We start from the raw sequence: 25,493 nt of genomic DNA, 5'->3' as shown, positions 1-25,493 counted from the left end.
TAACTTCAAACTGTTGCTTCCAGCTAAAATACGAGTCCTCTATCCATAATATTGCTTTCTTCAGTGAAAAAGTTCTCTCATCTGAATCAGGAGAGAAATATGCACTGATCAAGCACTGTTTACAAGTGAAAACAGTCAAAACAGTCTTAAACAAATATATAGGTGGATTTTGATGCAAGAGGACAGCAGTTGATGGACTTTTCAATGGAGGAAGCGTTATTGTTGATTATGGAATTTTAGCTTTTAGCCAGAAGCAACAGTTTGAAGTTGAAAACATCTTTATGATGGATTTGTTTCTTACCAGTTTTTCAGGCACCCATTCACTGCAGAGGATCCATTGGGGAGCAAGTGATGGAATGCTACATTTCTCCAAATCTGTTCTGATGAAGAAACAAACTCCTCTACATCTTAAATGGCCAGAAAGTGAGAACATTTTAAGCAAATAAACATTTTTTGGGTGAACTATTCCTTTAAATTGTCCTTCGAAACCTTTTTCTCTTCAAAAAGACGATAACTATTCATTACAATTTCTTTGCTAACAGAAAGAGAAAGCTCGAGATTTTAATAGACAAGTCATCAAATATCTAGAGTCTCTGCTGCACTCACAACAACAGGTACAGAAACATTTCTAATCATTTTATCTGACTGAATTGTTTAAAACATACTCATATTTCACTCTCTCTCTCTCTCTCTCTCTCTCTCTCTCTCCTCTAGCTGATAAAATACTGGGACGCGTTTCTGCCAGAGGCGAAAGCGATCGTGTGAGGCGGCGTCTGCGCACAAACACAAACTCACCGATAACCGAGGCCTTTCTACACTCTTTACCTCTCGCCTATAAACCAAGAGAAATCGCGCTGCAAAGGGAAATCGTCTATCCGGCCGCTCGTTACTCTGATTTAGTTAGTAACTTGTATATTTTCTGTGTAATCTTCACCGTTATTTTCTTACATTGCATCTTTATTGTTTTGGGGATGTGAATGCATGTGGTGGCTGGTTGTCTTCCTCGTCTATATGCAACCAAACCTCTTTCACTTGGATTTGTTACTCGTCAGTGGTGATGTCAATGGTTTACACTAGAGGGCGCTCGCCGATCATTCATATACTCGCGCTCTAAGAAACTTCCCATCAGGCCATTTGTGTGACCTGTCAAGAAGTTTGTACCAATTAAGGAGGGTTTTCAGAGACTAATAGTGACCTTGTTTGTTTTAGACGTCCAGAATATTGGTATATACACTTTTAAACACCATGATGACATTGTATTTTGCAAGTAAAAGAGGTTGTAATACAGTTATTAGGGAATGTTGAAATATAATGACTGAAACTGGCTGGATGCAGTGGAAATGACAGGAACTGTATATGTCAACACTTCTACTCATTGATCAGCCTGATAGAAATTCATCAGTGATTTTTTTTTTCTTTTTTTTTCCAAAGGATCATTTTAAATCTTCTATAGATTTAGGATCATGTTTCTATGTACAGTGCGCAAACGCACTCCTAATGTGTTTAATATCAATATCAGATCTCTTTAACCTGGTCAAATAGGAAGCCCAAAGCACTTCAGTCTTAAAGTTGGTTTTCTTTGTTAATTATTTCATTCCTTTTCTCTTCATTTACTTAATTTTAAGTTTTCATTTGTAGACATTTATGCCAACATGTTATTTTGTGTCAAACCATATTTGTTATCCACTCGAATCTGTCATGTTATAATAATTAATAACCTTTTGCTATGCTACTAATAATGATTAAATTGTTTCTACATCAGATTTTTTTTTTTTTTTATACATTTTGCTGCTGTTAGATTCATTGTCATTCATAGCGTTTTGTTGTTTGTTTGTTTATTAGTTTGCTTCATGAATGATATTTTGGGCCCTGCTGTAATGACACTTTGAACAGACATCAACAGGTTCAACTTCACCGTTAGGTGCCATAATAATCAAAAGTTTGTTTATTAGAAAAATGGGGGCAGGTATTTTTTTCACTATGGACACTTCTTTTGAGGAAAAACAATAAAGATTTAATTACAAATATCAAGCTTTTGATTTAATAGTCTCGTGTGTGTGTGTGTGGATAGATAGACAGCAGTGTTGGGAAGGTTACTTTGGAAATGTAGGTTACAGATTACAAGTTGCCCTATTTAAAATGTAATAAGTAGTGTAACTATTTAAATTACTTTATGAAAGTTATGTAACTGATTATATTTGATCACTTTTCTAAATTTCTAACGAATATTTTCAACTGTTAATCATTTGCAAACATTTAAAGCAAGCAGGGTTAATCTTGCAGTAGTACTCAACACTGATTACTGTCAGACTTGCAAAATCCTTCATCACTTGAATTAAGATTATAATAATTTAATTTTAAAGCACATCTACCACAAAATCACCTCTTTTTACTTTCAGATCGTTCTGAGGTTAAATACAGCTTTAAAATCATAAACAAGAAATAGTTTAATAGTAGCTATGATACTATTTTTGAAATCAAATATTTGCATAGCTATGACAGGAACCACTGGTATCTAACAATGCCTAGGAAAATAAAACAGTTACTCTTAAGAAATAAAGCATATACATAAACCCAAATAGGAAATAAAACAGTTATTGAATAAGCATGTGTCCTATTCTGTATCCTAAGCTCCTGAAACACTGGTGTCTCATATTTTACAGCAGTCAGTGCAATTTGAGATAGATAGACAATTTGAGATAGATAGACAATTTGAGATGATAGATGATAGATAGATAGATAGATAGATAGAAACAATTTGAGATAGATAGACAATTTGAGATGATAGATAGATAGATAGATAGACAATTTGAGATAGATAGATGATAGACAATTTGAGATACATAGACAATTTGAGATGATAGATAGATAGATAGACAATTTGAGATAGATAGATAGATAGATAGACAATTTGAGATAGATAGATAGATAGATAGATAGATAGACAATTTGAGATAGATAGACAATTTGAGAGATAGATAGACAGACAATTTGAGATAGACAATTTGAGATAGATAGATAGATAGACAATTTGAGATAGACAATTTGAGATAGACAATTTGAGATAGATAGATAGATAGATAGACAATTTGAGATAGATAGACAATTTGAGATGATAGATGGATAGATAGATGATAGACAATTTGAGATAGATAGATGATAGATAGATAGACAATTTGAGATAGATAGACAATTTGAGATGATAGATGGATAGATAGATGATAGACAATTTGAGATAGATAGATGATAGATAGATAGACAATTTGAGATAGATAGACAATTTGAGATAGAAGATGGATAGATAGATGATAGACAATTTGAGATAGATAGATGATAGATAGATAGACAATTTGAGATAGATAGACAATTTGAGATGATAGATAGATAGATTTGAGATAGATAGACAATGTGAGAGATAGATAGACAGACAATTTGAGATAGACAATTTGAGATAGATAGATATACAATTTGAGATAGATAGATAGATAGACTATTTGAGATAGATAGATAGACAATTTGAGATAGATAGATAGATAGATAGAAAGATGATAGACAATTTGAGATAGATAGATAGACAGATGATAGACAATTTGAGATAGATAGATAGATAGATAGACAGACAATTTGAGATAGATAGATAGACAATTTGAGATAGCTAGATAGATAGATAGACAATTTGAGATATAGATAAACAATTTGAGATAGATAGAGACAGATAGATAGATAGATAGATAGATAGATAGATAGATAGATAGATAGATAGATAGATAGATAGATAGATGTGTATTTATCATTACCAGTGTTATTTTAGTGTTATTTATATCCTATTATAGTATTTATTAATATTTAAATGAGCTTTTGCTTTATATTTTCAGTTTATATTTTAATTTTAGTTTTAGTAATTTTTATGTGCATTTTTCATTATTATTTTTAGTTTCTTTATTTTATTTTGACTGATTTTAATATTTCAAACATTTGATTTCAGTTTTTTTTTAATCTTCTAATTTTTATTTTCTCCTGTTATTTTAATTTTAATTAATAATAATAATAATAACAATGATAAAATTGTATAGTTTTAGTTAACAATAACTACACTGAAAATAACTGGTTGCATAAAATGCTTCTTAATATTTGTCTTTTCTGAAATCTTGAGCCAAAAGATCCACATCCACACAGTTGACTAAAGAAGGAAGTGATCCTACAGGCCTTCCCTCTTCTAATATTTGTTCTGTGTTGAAAGCACCAGCTCTCATTTAATACTCTTATCGTAAATGGTTGTTTCTCTGAGATTTGATGTGACATTTTCATGTGACCTCATTGAAGGTTTACTGGTAAAATTATTACAGCTGCAGCGGAATTAATCTTTCACCAAAAGCCTTTGAAGTATAAATTCATTAATCATTAAACTTTTCAGCTTGTTTGTTTTCCAGCAATTTGTAGCTCAAAAAATGTCCAGGGTTCATGATCAGTTGCTCTTTTTTGGATGAGAATAAACTGAGAGCATTGAATTGAACAGAACAGTTGGGATGACGTGGGAATGCTGGGATAACACTTGAGCATCAGGAATGTGGGTTATCTTCAGACGGGACTGTTTAGTCAGCAGTAAATGCATGAATGGTTGTGTGTCACGACTCACGGGAAATCATGTGATTCTCACTCATTCAGACAGAAGAAATGAGGACATCAGGTTTAGTGCTGATGCAGTGTTAACTATTGACCTTACAAAAATTGTCATTCTATTTTAAATACTGAACACTTAAATGTTTATTACTCAAATGATACAGTCAATATCATTAGTAGAAACTAAGAATAGAATATTTTAATGCACAAATAAATGTAGATTTGTAGAAGTTACACAAATATCCTTTTACATAACTTCTCATAAGTCTATTACAGAGTTTATTAAGAATGATAAGTGAAGAACTTTGAATGGTATAATCTCCAGAGAAACATGCAGTTTTCACTCAAAAAGAAAGAAAATAAATAAATAAAAATAGTGAGACATCGAATGTGTTAAAGGCAGGGTAGGTGATTTGGTTCAAAAATATTTTTTGTTATGCTGGTTGAAAGCCTCTTCACATCCTGATAGCAATCACTAAGTTAAGTGGTTTATTTATAAATTTATTTCTATGTTAATATCGTCTGTGGAAGGCGTAGGACCATAAATTGTTCGACCAATCAGGTCCGAATGGGGACATTTTCATTGGAAAGAGCATCCCTGATAGCTCACATCACGGAGACGTCTATTTGACGTCTGCATACATCTGCAAGACGTATTTTTTAGAGCGTTGTTCATCTGCAATAGCCTATACGCTGTAAAAAAAAATCCGTAAAATTTACGGTAAAAAATACGGTAGCAACATTTTAGGTTTTACGGTTTTAACTTAAATTTAGTTAAATACCGTAATTTCATTAACTGATATAATGTTAATATATCAACCTATTGAAGTACTGAAATCTGTTTTGTGCCTTTGTAATACACTGATAACCACCAAAAACAGGTGGTGATGAGTAAGTCTCATGATGAACCAAAGTCCATCACAAGCAGCTTTTAGATAATAATTTTAGGGTTTCTTTATAACAGTAAAGATTCATCAGTAAACATACAGATTTGAGGAATCATTCATATGTGGAAGTGCATTAATCATTAAATATGAAGTAAATGTATGTTTCGTACCCCTTCTCTTTTAACGGTGGTTACGATGCAGTGCCAGATTCCAGTGAACTGTCTCTGAGTTTGGATTCTGACCTGTGCAGGGATCAAATCAACATATTCATGGTCAGGAGATGATGTTACAGCAATGCATGTCTTAAGTTATGTGCCAAATCTAATATGGCACTTAATAATAATGCATGATTGGCTGGAATAAGTGTACTTTGACAGTATCCAGTGGATAACCGACCGCCACACCACATGCTCCTGGAACACAACAACAGCACATCAGAACAGTGTGTCCTGCAATATGTGATGAATAACATGCACTCGAATATGACACATACCGATATCAATCATTCTGAAGTGTCAGTAACTAAATGTGTTTATTTGCCTTAAGGAACAGGGTTTACAAATGTCTTGTGTGAACTGAAACATGTTCAAATGTATTGTTTATAAAGTATTCTTCACATAATCTTCTGTGGGAATCCGATCAATGGAGACGTGAGGAATTAAGACCCAACATTATTTCTGATTTCTAAATAAATTAATATTTTATTTTTAAATTACATTTTTGTCTTATTCATGCATTTTTATTGTCATATTAATCCAATTTTTGTATAAAATTAAAACACTTAACAATTAGTTTATTTTTTTTAAGTCAAATGTATATTTTTCTTAAGTATTTTTTCTTTTTCCTATTTCTTATTTTTATTTCCTATTTATTAATATATTTATTTTCCAAATTAAAATGAACTTTTTAAAATGTTGTGCTTCATTCAACACAAGGATTTTGCATGAAGATCTATCATTAAATTAAGAGAATAACAATTAGATTTATTATTTTTTATGTATTTTTTAATACTTTTCTTATTCCAACATTTTTTTTCCAGTTAAAATGTTGTTAAAATGTTGACTTTTATAAATGCTGTGCTTTATTTAACACAAGGATTGTGCCCAATGAAGACCTAACATTATTGCTGTTTTTCTAATTAAATGTAAAAAATAGATTACATTTAGATTTTTTTTTTTAATAAACATACTGATGTGCACTCATTTGCTTTCATGCAAAAAAACAGTCAAGTACACCCTGCAGCAGAGACTCTAGTATCAAAAACATTCAACGTACTGTATAGGTCTTCTCTCAAATCTCTCTACAAAAAAAAATAGCAGAGAATTTAACCAAACAAACAACAGACTTTGAACTGTACCTCCAACTGATCCTGCAAGGAAGTCGGCGAAATGCATCGTCCCGTATTCATTCTAAACGCCTATGACATTGTTATCATAGTTTCTGATAAATAATTACACAATGCGACACTGTCGTGCTCCAGTGAAGGTTGTTGCTGTTTTTGATCTGCGTTAGTGCTTTTGTAACAGTCCCTCATTCTCACGTGGTTCTTGTGCAACTGCACCAGTTTGCTTATGCATGTTCTTATTTAAAAGCAATTAGCTACTTGAGTTTTACTGACGCCTTTACGTGCATAACACGCGATGTGCATTTATTTTAACTTTATAACTGGTCATTTTTGTATTTCTATTCTGCAAGCTCATGACAGGTGATTCGTTGCATTCTGTATGTTGTAGCATTTGATGAATAAACCTTTAGATAATTAGTTCGGATTGACGACAGTCCGAGTGAATTTATTCGCACACGCACTGCAGCATTGGCGTTTGGACCCTAAACAGCATAAACAAGCTGATGCAACGCGGAAGATAAATTACGAGTGCAATGAATCTTTAAACCGATTCATTTCGAACGATTCTATTGAGTCGATTCGCGAGTCACTGACAGTTAATAGAACTATGATCTTGAAAACAGAGCGACAACAACAGTATTGTGCCAAATATTTATTTATCTACAAAAAAAGGAACACTTTTGTTTTATGTTACTAATGTAACTTACAAGGTTAGATGGATAGGATTCACACATAATTTAAATAGTGGAGCAGGAAGCCACATCACACAGTAGCCGAGTTTTGTTTATTGAATCTCTTTGATATAAATAACAAATCAAGGTCTATTTTATATCTGTCTATCTATCTAAAATAACAATATCCCTGATAGCACACGTACATCACGGAGACGTCTATTTGACGTCTGCGTTTACATCTGCAAGACGTATTTTTTAGAGTGTTTGCTCATCTGCAATACGTCTATAGGACGTTTCCTGTCAGATGTATACACGTTTAGAAAATGTCTTTAAGATGTTTATGATTTAGAATGTATGTAAAACTAACATCTTAAAGACGTCTATCAGATGTTTGTACACAGCAGATGCTTTCCAGATGAAGCGATCTTTAACAGACATCTTGCAGACGTAGGTGTGCTATCTGGGATTTGATTGGACAAAAAATAAATAAATAAGTAAATAAAATAAAAAATAAAAAATCGGACACGCCAGTGAAGACGATTATGTCATTGACATTTTTAATCTCTCAGTTTATATAACTTTTTTTTTTTTTTTGCTCTCTGGCAGTTGGTTTACCTGTATTAGCAATGTTTTTCATTGTAATTTTTTTATTCAATGCTATTTAATTAATTAATAAATTAACATGCTATTCGTTAATTTTCGGTAAGATCTTAATCTTCAAAATCGTGTCGTTCTGTATGAATGGCTTTATTTCTCTCAGCTGTGTGTGTGTGTGTGTGTGTGTGTGTGTGTGTGTGTGTGTGTGTGTGTGTGTGTTTGGAGGAGGAGCTCTGGAGATGCACGCCGGATTGTTTCCTCAGTCAGTCAGCAGTGATCATTCAGAATCAGAGCAAGATGTCTTTAAGATGTTTATGATTTAGAATGCATGTAAAACTGACATCTTAAAGACGTCTATCAGATGTTTGTACACAGCAGATGCTTTCCAGATGAAGCGATCTTTAACAGACATCTTGCAGACGTAGGTGTGCTATCTGGGATTTGATTGGACAAAAAATAAATAAATAAGTAAAAAAAATAAAAAATCGGACACGCCAGTGAAGACGATTATGTCATTGACATTTTTAATCTCTTTTTTTTTTTTGCTCTCTGGCAGTTGGTTTACCTGTATTAGCAATGTTTTTCATTGTAATTTTTTTATTCAATGCTATTTAATTAATTAATAAATTAACATGCTATTCGTTAATTTTCGGTAAGATCTTAATCTTCAAAATCGTGTCGTTCTGTATGAATGGCTTTATTTCTCTCAGCTGTGTGTGTGTGTGTGTGTGTGTGTGTGTGTGTGTGTTTGGAGGAGGAGCTCTGGAGATGCACGCCGGATTGTTTCCTCAGTCAGTCAGCAGTGATCATTCAGAATCAGAGCACACGAAGTTGATCTTCAGTTCGGTCAGTGATCTGTGCGGTTGTGTTGGAGATGTTGGATCATCAGTGTGTGTCTCCGGTCATCGAGGTCTTTATTCCGTCTCTCATGAGGGAAGTGGACGAGACGGGAAAGTTGCGCAAAGTAAGTCATACAGAAACTCTGTGGTTTATATCTGTGGTTCCCCAAGAGTGATATATTATCTATAATCTATAGAGCGCGAACGTGCGTTTGACGTTTTGCACGTGCTTTTGTAGTAGTCATTTATTTTGAAAGTTAAGAATAATGTATTAGTCGGTCTTTGAGGTTTCACTTACATAAATGTAACGTTACCATGGTAACCACAGGTGCAACCAAAATACCATACAGTTATTACTGTAAAACTATAGTAAATTAATGAGATATCAGTGTATTTCTGTCGTTATTTCTATAATGTTGTTTCACTTTTCAACTACTGTGACTGTACATTGGAGGAAAATATGGTTACCATGGTAAATTATTGCAAAGTTCCTTGTATTTTAGATTATATATACTCATGTATGAGTTCTAAGAAGATCCACTGTCAATGTTGCCTAGCAACCGAAAATAGAAAATTATTGCTTAAATGAAATTTATTTGTCCTTATAATATATGTTTTATTTTAAATAAATGCATAGCAAAAGTTAGAAAATGTATTCATTTAGCAGACAACACATAAAACATGTTGTGGCAACATTATTTTTTGTACTACTATTGCAACCTTGGTTGTAACAATGCAGAAATGTTATATGCAAGAGAGCTGTAGCAACCTTGTTGCGCTACATTTAGATGACCTTCCAACTAGGGATGGCTAATTTATTGTGCACTTATACAGCAACGTTATTTAGACGATTTGTTTGCATTTGTCAATGTCCTGTTTACTAGGAAGCAACAAATGAGAACAATACAAGCATAAGTGATTTCAGAGTACTAGAACAACAGACAAATGACTATTTAAATGCAATAAAATCTAAGGTAAGAAGTTAGTTAAGTGCTTCCCTTAAAGGTGTGTCTCCAGTGGATTTTAACGCCTAAGGAAAAATGACGAAATATGCAATTCTATAGAAGAGAGATGAGATGCACCCCAGCGGTTCTACTGTCATCACTTACTGAAATATATGGAGCAGGAATATGAAGCATCTCGACTCATTTAAACAAGAGATCATCTGAATGTTCTTACTCTTGATTCTGGAAGATTTGAGTTTTTTACACCATTCATAGCACTGTCTGATGACTATGGAAGCATAATTTCACCATGAAATAAAAATATTAAAAGGGTAATTAAAAAAATTGTGTTTATATCTCACAATTCAGACTTTTTTCTACAAATTCCGAGTGTATATCTTACAATTGCAAGTTGTAAACTCACAGCTCAAGAGTTTTTTTCTCCGAATTGTGAGTTTACATCTCACAGTTCTGACTTTTTTGTCTCAGAATTCTTAGTTTACATCTTGCAATTCTGACTTTCTCATAATTGCAATTTTATATCTTGCAGTTTTACATCTCACAATTCTGAAATTTTTCCCAGCATTCTGAGTTTGCATCACGCAGTTCTAACGTTTTTTTCAGAATTGCGAGTTTACATCTCACAATTCTGACTTTTTTTCACAGAATTCTAAAGTTTGCATCTTGCAATTCTGACTTTTTTTCTTAGATTTACAAGTTTATATCTTGCAGTTGTGGGTTTACATCTTGCAATTCTGACTTTTCTCATAATTGCAATGTTATATCTCGCCGTTTAAATCTCTCAATTCTGAAAATTTCCTCAGATTTGTGAGTTTATATCTCTCAGTTGTGGGTTTGCAGAATTCAGAATTCGGAGTTTACATCTCGCAGTTCTAACTTTTTTTCTCAGAATTGTGAGTTTATATTTTGCAGCTGTGAGTTTGCATCTCACAATTCTGACTTTTTCTCAAATTCACGAGTTCATATCTTGCAATTGCAAGTTAACATCTCACAATTCTGACTTTTTTTCTCAGAATTTTGCATGTGCATGCAGTCAGGCCAGGTGTCTAAAAGTTTGGGGGAAAAATATAGAATTGGGACATGTGAACTCAGAATTCGGAGAAAAAAGTGAGAATTATAAAATGTAAACTTTAGAATTCCGAGAAAAAAAAGTCAGAATTGCGAGATGTAAACTCAGAATTCACAGAAAGAAAAAAGTCTGAATCGTGAGTTCTAAACTCGCAACTTGTGAGGAAAAATAGTCCGAATTGTGAGATAAAAAGTGGTGGAAAATAAGCTTCCATAGATAAATAGTAGAACCAGTGTGTTGCATGGAGTCTGAGCCAGTTCTCTAGGACCGTCCAGCTGCAACCAAAACCGACCCAGCCAAGAGTGAAGGAAAGAGAGTCACTGTGCTTTCAAAACACTTAAAAGATGTTTTGTGTGTCGTCTAGATCAGTGGTTCCCAACCCTGGTCCTGGAGGCACCCCAACACTGCACATTTTGCATGTCTCCTTTCTCTGACACACCAATTTCAGGTCTTGGAGTCTCTACTAATGAGCTGATGACCTGAATCAGGTGTGTTTGATTAAGGAGACGTGCAAAACGTGCAGTGTTGGGGTGCCTCCAGGACCAGGGTTGGGAACCACTGATCTAGATAACACGATGCAGTTTTGGTTCATTTATCAGATCAGATGGAGCCAAATCAACTGACCAAACTAGAATGTGTGCATTTTCCTCACATCGTTCCCAACAGCATGTGTTTCTGTATGATTTGACCAGTTTATGATCAGAAATGGATAACATGGAGCTGTATGAGGAGTTTTTGTGCTCTGAATGAGAGGGTTTATGGGGGGCAGTTGTCTGTGTGTGATGCTAAAAGTAGAACAGCTAAATCACAGCTGAATCACAACCACACGGCAACATGCTGATGTCAGTCAAAGCTGGTAATGGCAAACGCACACTCGCACCTGTCAGACTGAGCAGGCCATGAAAACATCTCTGGACACTGAGAGCCGTAGAACTTCAGAAGAATGGAGGTCGGAGGTCACAGTTGAGAGAGATGAATTTTACTGTACTGGAGATGAATAGAGAAAGAGTACTCTTCATCTTAACGGAAATATCCGGCCCTGAACATCAGCAACAATGAGAGCTCTATAAGATCGAGAGAGGGAGAAACTGGGTTTAAATCGAGTCCTTGTGACCCCGATAAACACGACACAATCTGGTGCCCCCACCCCGCCTGCACTAACTCACTTTACCCATAAAGCCTGTGTAGAATTCACTGATTTAAAGGGAGAGTGCAACTAAAAATGAAAATTCTCATTGAATTTACTCACCCTCATATTGTTCCAAACCTGCATTTATGTGAATCTTTCACCTATAATAATTTTTTAAAAAGTATGATTTTAGTATACATTTTAGTCATTTTGCAGACGCTTTTATCCAAAGCGAGTATAAGTAGTATATATGGATTTTAATGTATTTATTTACTAAAATGTATTTATGTGTATATATATTTTTTACATTTATTTATACACTTATAATAAATGTATTTAAAAATAAATGTATATTTATATAAATTAAATTGTATATATATAGTTATACATTTATATATTGACTGTGTTCAAGAGCCTATTTCACTGTATGGAAAAGAGCTTTAATATTTTAGTATATAATAGATTTAATTTATTAATTTAATTTATTTATATTTTATTTATTTATTGTAAAAAATATTTATTTACATGTGTATTTTATAATATAAATAAATGTATATAAATTAAATTTTATATATTTATTTGTGATCGACAACACATCCACTTTTATTGTATGGAAAAGAGCATTCATATTTTAATATACTGTATTTAATATATTTATTTTAATTTATTTATACATTCATATTTTTGATAAATGTATTTATATTTCTGAGTAAATGTATATTTATATAAATGCACATGTATGGTGTTCGGCAGCATGTTATCTTTCGTTGAATGGAAAAGAGCAGTGTGAACAGTGTGTCTAACATCATCTTTTGTGTTTAATGGAAGAAAGAACATCATATAGATTTGGAATGACATGAGGGTGAGTAGATGATTTATGATTATCATTTTTGGGTGAACTGTCCCTTTAAATTCTTGAATAGCTTTTGAATTCTTCATTTTTTTAAATTTTTTTTTGTACATAACACCGCATTGATAGTTCCCATTACCGTGTTGAGCATGCTTGAGCACTAACTCGTAAAAACATGCTTGAGACACAATCATTTTTATTTCCCTCTCCCTCTCCCTCAGCCTCTGATTTAGTGAGAAAAATGTGAGGCATTGAGAAGCGAAAGATTGAGCTCAGAGTGGGAAATGCTTGAGGAACTGAATGTTTTGTGTTCTTTTGTTATGGGTGGAAAATGGGAAACTGCTAATTCTCAGATACTGTGTAGTATACACTCAATTCTGCATACTATGTTTTAAAAATAGTATTCAAAGTTATTGTTACATGACCTCATGTCAAAAGTAGTTATTTTTATACTGTATAGGTGTTTCACATATTTAACATCTCTCATGGCAGTCTGGTCAAATTATAAGTCAAGAAGTAAATAAATTAATGCAAGGCATTGTGAGAGACAGTATTCACCTACATAATGCACAGTTACATATCTATCTTTCTCTCTCTCTCTCTCTCTATATATATATAATACTATACATACTATAACATTATGATTGTTCATTCCCTATAACTTCTGATTTTATACAGCTCGGTGACTGACATGAAGTAAAAACACTGTTGTTCTGTCAGGATCTCCAGAGATGGAGGGTTTAGATACATCACGTTGACATTTCTTTGTGTTGTGGACAATAAAGTCCCATGAGTCTTTATAAAGAGCCACTCAATGCTGCAGGGTGTGATCTTACCTGAAGAACCGCCACACCTGTGCTGATTTAACCTGTGTAAACTCACATGACCTATATTAAGACTAAACTTTTGTGTGGGTTTGATGAGGTCATTCACTATGAATTGTCTTTGGGTTTTCTAAATTATTTCTTATGGAAAGCAAAATTTGAGTTTGAGTACTAATAACTGCTGTTTTAACCTGCCATAACCACATTAGAGCTCTAGATGCAAAACTAGGTCAGAGATCCGGGCAATGACTTTAAAACGCGCACCGGCGCCTCCTGCTGGCGAATAATGTAATCACTGATCTATAATAAGAGAATATATATATATATATATATATAGAGAGAGAGAGAGAGAGAGAGAAGAGAGAGAGAGAGAGAGAGAGAGAGAGATCAGTTGACATGGTAGTAGTTACAGAGCAATTTAGTTTTGTTGAAGTCTGTTCTGATCGTTTACGGGTTTTATGACACAGACTCTCTTGTTTTTCAGCTCTTCAGGTTGGAGATTCTCTTCAATGGAAGGAAACACTTTGTTTTGCGGAGACACAGTGAATTTCAGATGCTTCACCGGAAGCTGAAGAAGATTCTGCGCACTCCCGATTTCCCCAGTAAGAGAAACCAGCACCTGCGAACCAAACCGCTGGAGCAAAGACAGCAGGAACTGGAAGACTACATCCAGGTAGATATAGTTATTTTATGTTATTATATTATGTTGCTGTTTTATTTTTTATTTTTTCATATTTTATTGTTTTATGCTATATATTTCTTATGCTTATTTTATTCTGTTATAGTATTTATTCATATTTTGAATTAGCATTATTTTCATTCATTTTTAGTTATTCTTTTTAATAATTTGATTTAGCTTTAAGTTTTCTATTTCAGTTTTAGTAGTTTTAGTACGTCAAGTACTAACTTTAGTTAATTGCCAAAGGAATAATTCTTATTTTCGTTAAATTTTTCATTTAAAGTTTTAGTTTATTATTTCAATTACCGAAATAATTTTTTAATAGTTTTTGTTAGCAATAACAACACAGGTATAATAGTTTATTAAGCATATGTAGTACACAACAATATATTTGAAATAGTAGGGTACAACGGGGCTAAAGGCCCACCTTAAGAAAAAATGTAATTGCAGAAAAAATATATACGTTTGTATTGAACATTAATGGAGCAACAGATTTTGTGTGAAAATAAATCATTCAAGTTGTTTATTTTGTTTAAAAATTTTATAAATGTATGAGGTGGCAAGAGGGGCCTTTTACCCCACACACGGGGTAAAAGGCTCACCAGCATGGGGTAAAAGGCACACGGTATTGATACAAATACTTCAGCTAAAATACTGTTTTTTTTTAAAGTAATTTCTAAGTTAATACTTGTTCAAAACAATCACTTTAGCAAAGTTTGTACTATTTTCTGCTTATTTTGAAGAAAAAGAATTCATTTTTGTTCAATAAATATACTGTCATTAAAATGTTAATATAAAAAATATATTTTAAAATACAGAAACAAAATAATTTTAATAAGTAAAGATTCTGAAAGTATTGAAGGAGATCCCATTATAATTGAATATATATTTACAGTAGTAACAACAAATGATATTTTATTATATGATATGATTAATATCATATTCATTCTAAACATGGTGATTATCTCTAATATGGACACCCAACATAATATATGATATTTACCATCTGAATCTAACCATGTCATGGAAAAGTCAGCCATCTATTAATTATCATGTTAATTACTGTGTGCCTTTAGCCCCAACAGCAGGGGCGCTTTTTACCCCAAATACCATACTTTGAAATATTCTTTAGTTATTTACAAATTTTTTGCTTTAATAATCTAAAATCGTTAAGAAGACCTTTGTCTCAAAATATATGCATTAATTTTAGCGAATTTTGTGCCATCTAGTGGTTTAGATGAAAATAATATCAAAGGCGCCTTTAGCCCCGTTGTACCCTACTCATTTGACAAAATAGAGGATCATTGAGGGTCATATTATGGGATACAGTATTGCACGCAATCAGGTTGTAAAAAGCACATTTCGTTTTGTTTTTAACCTTTACGAGACCTGTGTTCTAAAAGGGCAAATGTGTTTGGAAATCGAAATATTCAATATACACCAAAAAAAAAAAAAAAAATCACATACTAAGCACATACTGCAAAAATAGAATATTAGTATGCTATTTCAAATGTAGCACCCTCACCCCTCATCACCTTGTTTTTGGATATTTGATGAGAAATATTACTTTTATTTATTTATTTTAAATAAGAAATCAATACTTTTATTCAGCAAGGATGCATTAAATTGGCCAAAAAACATTTTTTATTTCAAATAAATGCTGTTCTATTGAACTTTCTATTCATCAAAGAGTCCCGAAAAAGGTATTACCGTTTCCACAAAAATATGAAGCAGCACAACTGTTTTCAATATTGATAATAATAAGAAATATTTATTGAGCAGCAAATCAGCATATCAGAATGATTTCTGAAGGATCATGTGGCACTGAAGACTGGAGTAATGATGCTGAAAATTCAGCTTTGCATCCCAGGAATAAATTACATTTTAAAATATTAACATAGAAAGCATTTTAAATTGTAAAAATATTTCACAATATAGTTTTTTTAATGTATTTTTGATCAAATAAATGCAGCCATGGTGAACATAAGAGACATTTTTCAAAAACAAACGTTTGAACTGTAGGGTATATAAAGTATCATAATATATAAAATAGATCGGAATATATCAACATTGTAATGTAATAGTTTTGTTCATTGGCTGCTGATTACAGGTGATTCTGTATCAAAATGACGTTGTTCCTCAAGAGCTCCTGGACTTCCTGCAGGTCAAACATTTTCATTCAGCGAGCAAGAACTGCAGCTCTGAGTATGTATTTACACCAGATCACTTCACTGGAAAATTCAGTTAAATTAGTAACAAGTAAACTAATAATTCTGTTAACACTGCTTTCTGGCTTGTTATTCCTAATTGTCATATTTCAGTGAAAACCTGTCAGTTGACTGTCAAAAGCAAGGATACAGGTATGTTCATCCTCATTTCTTTAATAAATTCATATCCATAAATTCAGCCCTCATTTGGAATCAAGATTTTGATCAATTGATTCTAAATAGACATTGAACATTGTCTTCCTATAGATTTCAGTTATTCCATCAGCGAGTAGTTGGTTTCTCGGCTGACCCTTACCAGCTTGAATCCAGATCAGGTAAACCTGATTAGATTACTGTGATTGTGTGATTACAGAAATGTGTTGATTACATCCAAGAGAAACACTGTTGTGGTCATTTCCCCCCAGATCTCCCTGATATCGTGGCGGCCGGCGTCCTGCAGGGTTTTTACCCCAGAGACGTCAAAGTGAGTTTCAAAAAGAGCTGCGCTAAACCCAGCGGCCTCACCTGTGCACCAGAGCTGCCTGTGCATCCCAAAATCCCCACTATTACCATAAACGGAGGCAATATCAGCTCACTGCCAGAGACACAGAGAATGTGAGCGCAGTCACTGCAGTGTTACCTAGCAACTCCATCTGCTTTAAATGTGCCTTTGCATGTTTAGACTGAATCTTTCATCTTTAGGTTTGTCATATTTTATTATGTGAATCTCACAAAAACAGATTCTCTGTCATTTTCATGTCAAAATCAAAAAATAGTTTAATAAAGATTATTTTCAGGAGCCTGCCAACTGTATTATGCACAAAATAGATTTAAATTTAAATATTTAAAGTACCTCTGCAAATATACAGCATTTCAATACGTTGTACTAAATTTAATTTGGACTATTTTTAAAAAAGTATTCTTTCCATATTAAAATCTAGTTTTTGTGCATAATTTTGTCTTCATGATCATTGAAATAAGACATTTAAATGTTTGCATATATTTTTTATTCATTTCATATATTTCTGAAAAAAAAAAAAAGACTGCCAACACACAAACAAGTAGATTTAAATGGAAATATTTTAAGTGCAAATTCAGTTATATGTCATTGCAGTATGCTGTAGATTTATACTTTAGTTCTCCCCCCCATATTAAAATGTAGTTTTGTGATCAATTTTAATATTCATAATTCATTATGCATATAGTTTGTCTTTTAAATTTCAGTGTAAAATATAAACTGGACATTTCATAATGAAATCACATTCCAAACCCAGTTTGTCACTGATTTTGTTTTACTGTGCCCAGACACTTTTATTAAGATTATTTCTATGAAATAAAGAGAGTGTCTGATTTGTTCATGGTCAAAAAAGAAACCAAAACAAAAGGCATTTATTTAAGCAAGACGACAGCATTAAGAAAACCTGGATCCTTTATTAAAGATTAGTTTACAAAAGCAGGTTGAAGTGGGTCAGGAATCTGACCGTGTGGAATGCTGGTTTGAACTGGACCCAGGATGTGCCGCTCTGCGGATCAGGACTGGTGTGTGACGGTCCCGCGAGGGGGCGGAGCTCTAATGAGCGCATACACACTCGCTCTTTCCACTAGAACTCTAGTGGCACCAAATTCAATCCCCTTAAACCCAGAGTCCTGTTGTCCCCCCACACTTAAATTACTCTTTAGCTATTGCAAAAGGCTTTTCCACCTCGATCTTGCCAGAGTCGTGGATAATGATGTCCTTGAGAGGTTTATCTCGCCCATCTGTCTTTGTGCTCTCAATCTTTTTCACCACATCCTTCAAGACAGCAGGAAAAGCCACAAAATTAGCACAATCACCAGAGTAAATGCACTTCTATGGGTATGGAAGAACAGACAACTTCACAGATGGACGAAGTGGAGATACTCACCATGCCCTCCAGGATTTTGCCAAACACGACATGTTTGCCGTCCAGCCATGGCGTTTGGACCGTGGTGATGAAGAACTGGGAGCCGTTGGTGTCTTTGCCGGCATTGGCCATGCTGAGCCAACCAGGACCATAATGCTTCAGCTTGAAGTTCTCATCAGGAAAACGGTCTCCGTAGATGCTCTTACCTACATAAAGAGGCATTAGAAATCTTTTAATAATCCTGGAGCTAATAAACTGAGGTTTATTGCTCTTGTTTGGCATCTGAGACCTCAAAAAAATGACTTAAGTAACAGGTTGATAATCTTAATGCGTTCTAATTTTATGAGAACATTAAAATAACAATTAAACACGATACCTCCGGTTCCATCTTCTCTAGTGAAATCTCCTCCCTGGATCATGAAGTCTTTGATCACACGGTGGAACTTGCTGCCCTTGTAACCAAATCCTTTCTGGAAATCAGAATTGCATTCATTTAGACTCACTTTACTATGAATCATCAATCCTGAGTCCTGACCAGAAAAAAAAAAAAACTTAACTCACCTCGCCAGTGGCCAGCTGGAGGAAATTTTCTGTCGTTTTAGGGACAGTTTTTCCAAAGAGTCCAATGACGATCCGTCCTGCATCCTCATCTCCGATCCTGATGTCAAAGTAAACCTGCGAAAGCAATCATATCCAGAGTCACACCAGAACATCAAACATCAGTTCTGCAGATGCATTATGGTGAATCCATAAGCGACCATAAAACCCAGATTTATCAATAGACTTCAGGTCAAGTAACAAATATTGATGCAATACTTTGATTAAACTATGAAACACTTGTGCAGTGTTACAGGCCTTATTATAATAGTGTATTTTGCACAAAACCAATGAAAATTGGTAAATGCAAATGTAGAAAAAAAACAAAACTAAACATACAGATGGTTTTCAAGCAAAAAGAAATAGACTACGCGAATCTGGCACGCTGAATTTAAGTATACACGTAACATTAGAAATAGTGCAATAGGCCAGATACGGCGCAGCGTTTTTGTACCTTGGCCGTGACTTTGGGTCCCTTTTTCTTCTCATCCGCCTCCGATCCGCTCGGGAAAAGCAGGAAAATCACCGAGCCAACGATCAATGTGACTGCCACCAAAAACTTCATCCTCCTCTCGCAGCTCCGCACCATGAACAACCCGAAAAAAACTGAATGTGTGGCAATAACTGTGTTAGGGTTTCTGGGGCATCCGGGGAGGAGATTTGAGCTGCGCCCGGAATTCAGTCTCAACCCCGGGGCGAGATTTGAACCCTAGAGCTGATCCAGGAACAGTTAAGTAAATCTACTCGCTGTAGGAACACCCGACGCTGTGCGCACGACCAACTGATCTGAGAACAGGCGCTGGAAGCGCACTCCGCTCTAATTGACGTGTCTCGACCCATCAGACGCTGATTGGACGAGCTTTTGTCTGTCTAGGAGTGAAGAGCCAATCAGAGTTTGTAACGCTAAAGAATGGGCGGAGCCACAGCGGCTTCTGGAAATGCATCAGTATTAAAGGCACAGGACGCGACGAAAGCGCAAAGGTGATGTTTGTAATGGCTTTCAGACATTTCGCAAATGTAATAAAGATTAAAAAAATACTTACGACATAACTATAAGTACCTCAGTACAAAACAAATGAATCACAAATAATATATGGGCTATTACAAAACTTTAATAAAGAACGAAAAGGCTAGTATAGCGATAAAAGAGTTGCTCACAACTTGAGTTTGAGTTCCTTTTAAAACCAGCAAAATATGATTTCTGTCTTAATATATGACAGGCTGCTGCATTTCGTATTTTAACACGTTTTTTTGGTGTATAATATGATTATATAACAACTCATTTCTGTGTAACGTTCAGACTTCTATCGGAGTAAGTTCCTTTTAAAACCAGCAAAATATGATTTCTGTCTTAATATATGACAGGCTGCTGCATTTCGTATTTTAACACGTTTTTTGGTGTATAATATGATTATATAACAACTCATTTCTGTGTAACGTTCAGACTTCTATCGGAGTCTTTTCAGTTTATTTATGAGGCATAGGCCCTATCCATAACAATTTTCCCACTAAGAAGGTAGAATATTAAATTTAGACTATTTAAAGACACATACTCCATTCTTATTTGACACTTAAATGTTTATTTTTATTTATTTGGATACAAAAAAACAAACAAACAAAAAAAACAGTGAACTTAAACTTCAAGAAGGTTTAGTGTGCTCAGTCTAGACCCAAAATACTGCATGAAGATGTCTGGATGACCCTTATAAAACTGCGCCAGGAGTCGTTTCTTCTCTTTCAGGGGATATTTGGTGTTTTCATCAATGTTTTTCAAGAGAGAGTACAGCTCATTTTTAGTTGAGTCCTTTGTGGTCTCGGTGTACGTGTCTCTTGGCACTCGCTGACAAAACGGGGTATCTAACATAACAAGAGAAGACAAATACTTCAAACCACTTGACACTTTATTATTATCATAGTTAGGTTAAATGGTACTATATAAATATGCATGGTTATTACTGTTAACTAAATCAAACCATTTGTTAATTAAAATAAATATGAAATAAAATATATATGAATCAAAATGACTAACTGTATTAAAATAACTAAAACCTAAATAATATTTTTTTTTTTAAATGAAAAAGCCAATTAAAAAAACATTAATAAAAGCTACAATACTATGCAAATAAAATAGAGCTGAAATAAAAAAAAATATTAGATGGAAAACTTTAAATGTGACCCTGGCCCACAAAAGCAGTCTTAAGTCGCTGGGGTATATTTTTAGCAATAGCCTTTTTTTTTAAATGAAAAAGCCAATTAAAAAAACATTAATAAAAGCTACAATACTATGCAAATAAAATAGAGCTGAAATAAAAAAAAATATTAGATGGAAAACTTTAAATGTGACCCTGGCCCACAAAAGCAGTCTTAAGTCGCTGGGGTATATTTGTAGCAATAGCCAAAAATACATTGTATGGGTAAAAATTATCCATTTTTCTTTTATGCCAAAAATCATTAGGATATTAAGTAAAGATCATGTTCCATGAAGATATTTTGTAAATTTCCTGCCGTAAATGTATCAAAACTTAATTTTTGATTAGTAATATGCATTGCTAAGAACTTAATTTGGACAACTTTAAAGGCGATTTTTTTGCACCCTCAGATTCTAGATTTTCAAATAGTTGTATCTCGGCCAAATATTGTGCTATCCTAACAAACCATACATCAATGGAAATCTTATTCATTCAGCTTTCAGATGATGTATACATCTCAATTTCAAAAAAATTGACCCTTATGACTGGTTTTGTGGTCCAGGGTCACAAATGAAAAATGAAGTGCAAGTTGAAGCACTAAAATTACTAACTGCAATTATTAACTGAAATATATGAATGCTAAAATAACACCGTAAATATCATACCAGTTGTGGAAGAATCTTTGTGTTTCACAATGTCATCCAGCTTCTCACTGACCAGTTTGTGAAGAGACCCTGGAATCTAATTAAAGGAAGTAGGATGATGTACAACAGCCACAACTAATTATTTCTGTATTATATCATTATTGATCAGTATTGTCTTAATTCATTAAAAAAAAAGAAGAAACCTTGAAGATCTCCTGGTGGTTGTCAAGCATGAAGAGCATGAGCAGGTCTGTCTTTCCTTTCGTCAGACTCTTGCTCTGGATGACGGCTCTGGTGAACGTCTTCTTCACAACCACCCGGTTTTCAATCTGACAGTTCGAAATAAGTGTAAACAGTTGACATTTGTGTGAATAACTCATTGCGTGCTTTATGACTCCTCACTTCTTTGTGCAGCTTGACATTTGCAGCATCTGCAGCTGCGGCCATAAACTCCAGCAGCCTGCGCAGTTCCTCACGTGCAGACGCAGACAGCAGCTTCAGTGTCAGCTGCAGGACTTCTAACACTCGTTCAAACTTCCCATTCACTATATATACACAGGTAAACAGAGAAAAATTGCCACAAAGAAAGGTTGTTTTTTTGGAAAGAACGCATCATTTGAGGAGCGTTACTCACTCAGGAGTTCCATGATCTCAGTGTAGACGTCTGCCATGCTGTCACAGAGGAGAGGCTTGCGCTCCACATGTCCGTAGTGTTTGTCCAGTACATGAAACAGCAGTAGTTTACAGTCATCCATGCTCTGGCCACCCTCTTCCTCACAGGAGAACGTGGGTAGTTCTCTGCTCACCTCCACCACAAGCTGATCCGGAAGGAAATCCAGCAGGTCGATGGCTGCTGACAGCCAAACATCAGCTCTGGGTGCAGGAAAACTAGTTAGGTCTGTCTGAGCCTCATTGTTTGATTTCTTGAGTTTAAATGTGGAGATGTCTCACTGTGATTCTTTGAAGGCTTTGAGAACCTCTCGGTCGAGGTAGTTGCTGGTGTAGAGCAGGTCAGGGGCATTATTACTGCCACGAGATGGGGGAGAAACAATCTTTGTGCAGTTCAGCACTCCCTCCAGCAGGGGGAGATCTATCAGCTGAGACAACCTCCGTATGGTCTGCTCCTGCCACACTTCTCTGACCACTGAAGGAGTTCATATCAATATTATTAAGGTTCCACCTAGGCTTTTCTCAGTTGTCTACTATATTTGCAATATGCATACTGTGCACAGTACTTTCTGTATTCATTGCACTTTGCAAAATATCACTTTTTATTGACTCATTATTTGATCAGAGTTCAAAATCTTAACAAAATAATCATTACGGCATGACTCTACTTGTGGAATTAAACATGCAACAGGCTCAAGTGCCAATGAAGAGTTTATATTTTTATCTACTATATTCCCACAATACAGTATGTATACTTTTATAACTGCAATAATTTATATTTCCACCTCAGAGTTTAAAATAATTGATAAATTAAGAAATAAAAAGACAAAAATTATATTTGAAATGATATTTGATTAGCTACATTTGTTTTAAACATTTAAATATATGCTTACTATGTTGCCGTTAAAGAGTTCAAGTCAAAATAACCATTTTAATTTTTTTAACTTTGAGGCATAAGCTTTTAGATATTTAACAAAACTGGATCAAAAAATATATATTGCAATATGCATGCTACTGTATGTTGCCACCTCAGAGTTAAAGATGATTATGAGATAAAAATTATAAAATTTTTTAAACGTTGAGGCATACTAGCCTTAATTTGTTTAAACAAAATTTAATAAATAAATAAATAATGTTGCCACCTTAGAGTTAAAGATGATTATGAGACCATTTAAAGTGAAGTCAAAATGAAAACAAGTCGAAACGAAATTTAAAAAAAAAAAGAGAAAAAAAAAGTATATTACGCAAGATAATTATGAGATAGATTAAAATAAGCTAGTTTTTTTTTTCTTGGAGGCAGACAAACTTTAATTATTTGAAACAAAATATGATTTAATTTTTTTTTAAAGATAACCATTTAGCTTGTTTTTTGTTAGCTCGACACCATTCACTGAATTAAACATGCAACATGAAAAATAGTTGGTAGATTACAGTATATTACAAACACAGCCTTTGTACCTCAAACATCAGCAGAATCTGAACAAAGCTCTTACCAGATGGAGGAAGACAATCAGTGGGAGGAGAACCGACAAGTCTGGTCAAGTCCAGCTTCTCCATGAGACGATCCAACACGTGGTCTGGTTTCACAGGTGTACTATGGGAGAATAACAGGATGTCCTGCCTAAAAAGATCAAATATTATAATTCAAATGTAAGAAAAAAGAAAAACATTCAGTGCTACATCAAAAAGCATCTACAGTGATCTGAAACACCTGCATGGTGTGATGTTCATCAGACTCTCTTCACTTGGTGGGAAGAGCGCCATTTCCAACACATCCAGTGACGGATCCTTCAGGAATCTGTAGAGGCTGCTGCTGCTGTCCTGGAAGCCTCCTGTTTTACTGGTCTTCACCAAAACTTTGGCTCCCACCGCCTCAAACACCTTACAGTCCAGCAGCACCTGGCACAGTCGTGACACCGTGGCTCTGGAGGCCTGGGCATCTCCAAAAACCTTATTCTGGGTCAGATAATCCTGAATAACATCCACTGCATCAGAGCCCAGAAAGCAGTTATCATGAGATTTCAGATGTTGCCTGCGTTTCTTGACCTTCACTTGGGCTTGTAGAGCAGCGATGATGTGGCTCCAGATTTCTTTGTTTTGAACCTTGTTGGTTTGTACATCTTGATGTTTGTTGAGCAATCTATGATCTGAGAAAAAAAAAACACGTTTTTTTTACTGTGCTCTTAAGTGCTTTAAATGAAATGGCACTACCTTAAAACTGTCATAAAACAGATGTTACCAAGGGGTTGGTTGAGGGGACTGTATAATTTCCCTACAATATTTAATGCAGCAACTTTATCCTGAACTGAAGCCATGCATTCGTTTCCTCTGCAGATGTGACACACTCATCAAGCCTTCTCATTAATCAACAGCAGCTCATTAGCGACCTCTGCATGATTGGCTAACAGTGAACCAGTGAAAATTAGTGCAAAACACAATACCCAAATACAACACTAGATAGCAGCAAAGCATCTTTAAATAAACGAGGCTGCATTTGGATCAGCACACTATCATACTGTCTACTGTATCTTGAGTATGCAGTTGAAATACTGCATACATTATGCAGATTATTTAGAATTAAATTTATCAAGCAAATTTATCTAGGCTTACTAAATGTGACAAAATGTGCAGTATACAACTAAAGTATAATATAGTGGTTACTGTATCCCTCAATGCAACCCCATCAGAATTAAATTTATCAAGCAAATTTATCTAGGCTTACTAAATGTGACAAAATGTGCAGTATACAACTAAAGTATAATATAGTGGTTACTGTATCCCTCAATGCAACCCCATCTATCTATCTATCTATCTACCTACCTACCT

General features: G+C 34.4%; 4 protein-coding genes and 1 long non-coding RNA gene across 5 annotated transcripts in view; 2 read left to right on the top strand and 3 right to left on the bottom strand.

The window, feature by feature from the left end:
* The window catches only part of LOC107680132 (sorting nexin-1-like), a 22,570-nt gene extending 20,611 nt beyond the window's left edge, over positions 1 to 1,959 (top strand). Inside the window, exon 15 of the mRNA XM_016475902.1 lies at positions 715 to 1,959. Coding sequence (XP_016331388.1) covers positions 715 to 765 — 51 coding nt within the window. The 3' untranslated portion in view covers positions 766 to 1,959. The remainder of the gene's footprint in view (positions 1 to 714) is intronic.
* A 3,716-nt stretch (positions 1,960 to 5,675) lies between these two features.
* LOC107680121 (uncharacterized) lies at positions 5,676 to 7,265 on the bottom strand. The gene is made up of 3 exons (XR_001633114.1): positions 6,865 to 7,265; positions 5,877 to 5,920; positions 5,676 to 5,749 (listed from the first exon to the last, which is right to left on the bottom strand). It is a non-coding gene; the product is annotated as an uncharacterized LOC107680121 (long non-coding RNA).
* Positions 7,266 to 8,906: 1,641 nt separating this feature from the next.
* On the top strand, positions 8,907 to 18,324 carry LOC107680151 (sorting nexin-24-like). The gene is made up of 6 exons (XM_016475935.1): positions 8,907 to 9,087; positions 14,284 to 14,472; positions 16,589 to 16,683; positions 16,800 to 16,838; positions 16,953 to 17,020; positions 17,111 to 18,324. Exons 1-6 carry the CDS (start codon positions 8,998 to 9,000, stop codon positions 17,302 to 17,304), a joined length of 675 nt encoding a protein of 224 aa, XP_016331421.1. The 5' UTR covers positions 8,907 to 8,997; the 3' UTR covers positions 17,305 to 18,324.
* LOC107680152 (peptidyl-prolyl cis-trans isomerase B-like) lies at positions 18,097 to 19,845 on the bottom strand. Its single transcript, XM_016475936.1, has 5 exons — positions 19,620 to 19,845; positions 19,130 to 19,243; positions 18,945 to 19,038; positions 18,590 to 18,774; positions 18,097 to 18,477 (listed from the first exon to the last, which is right to left on the bottom strand). Exons 1-5 carry the CDS (start codon positions 19,752 to 19,754, stop codon positions 18,355 to 18,357), a joined length of 651 nt encoding a protein of 216 aa, XP_016331422.1. The 5' UTR covers positions 19,755 to 19,845; the 3' UTR covers positions 18,097 to 18,354.
* A 907-nt stretch (positions 19,846 to 20,752) lies between these two features.
* On the bottom strand, positions 20,753 to 25,044 carry LOC107680118 (DEP domain-containing protein 7-like). Its single transcript, XM_016475891.1, has 9 exons — positions 24,907 to 25,044; positions 24,379 to 24,814; positions 24,161 to 24,288; positions 22,950 to 23,142; positions 22,633 to 22,871; positions 22,401 to 22,543; positions 22,202 to 22,327; positions 22,020 to 22,095; positions 20,753 to 21,022 (listed from the first exon to the last, which is right to left on the bottom strand). Exons 1-9 carry the CDS (start codon positions 24,980 to 24,982, stop codon positions 20,799 to 20,801), a joined length of 1,641 nt encoding a protein of 546 aa, XP_016331377.1. The 5' UTR covers positions 24,983 to 25,044; the 3' UTR covers positions 20,753 to 20,798.
* Between the last annotated feature and the right edge of the window lie 449 nt (positions 25,045 to 25,493).

Source organism: Sinocyclocheilus anshuiensis, unplaced genomic scaffold, assembly GCF_001515605.1.
Source record: "Sinocyclocheilus anshuiensis isolate Anshui unplaced genomic scaffold, SAMN03320099.WGS_v1.1 scaffold376, whole genome shotgun sequence".
NCBI lineage: Eukaryota > Metazoa > Chordata > Actinopteri > Cypriniformes > Cyprinidae > Sinocyclocheilus > Sinocyclocheilus anshuiensis.
Note: the sequence above shows the minus strand (reverse complement) of the source record. Positions and strands in the feature narration are given on the sequence as shown.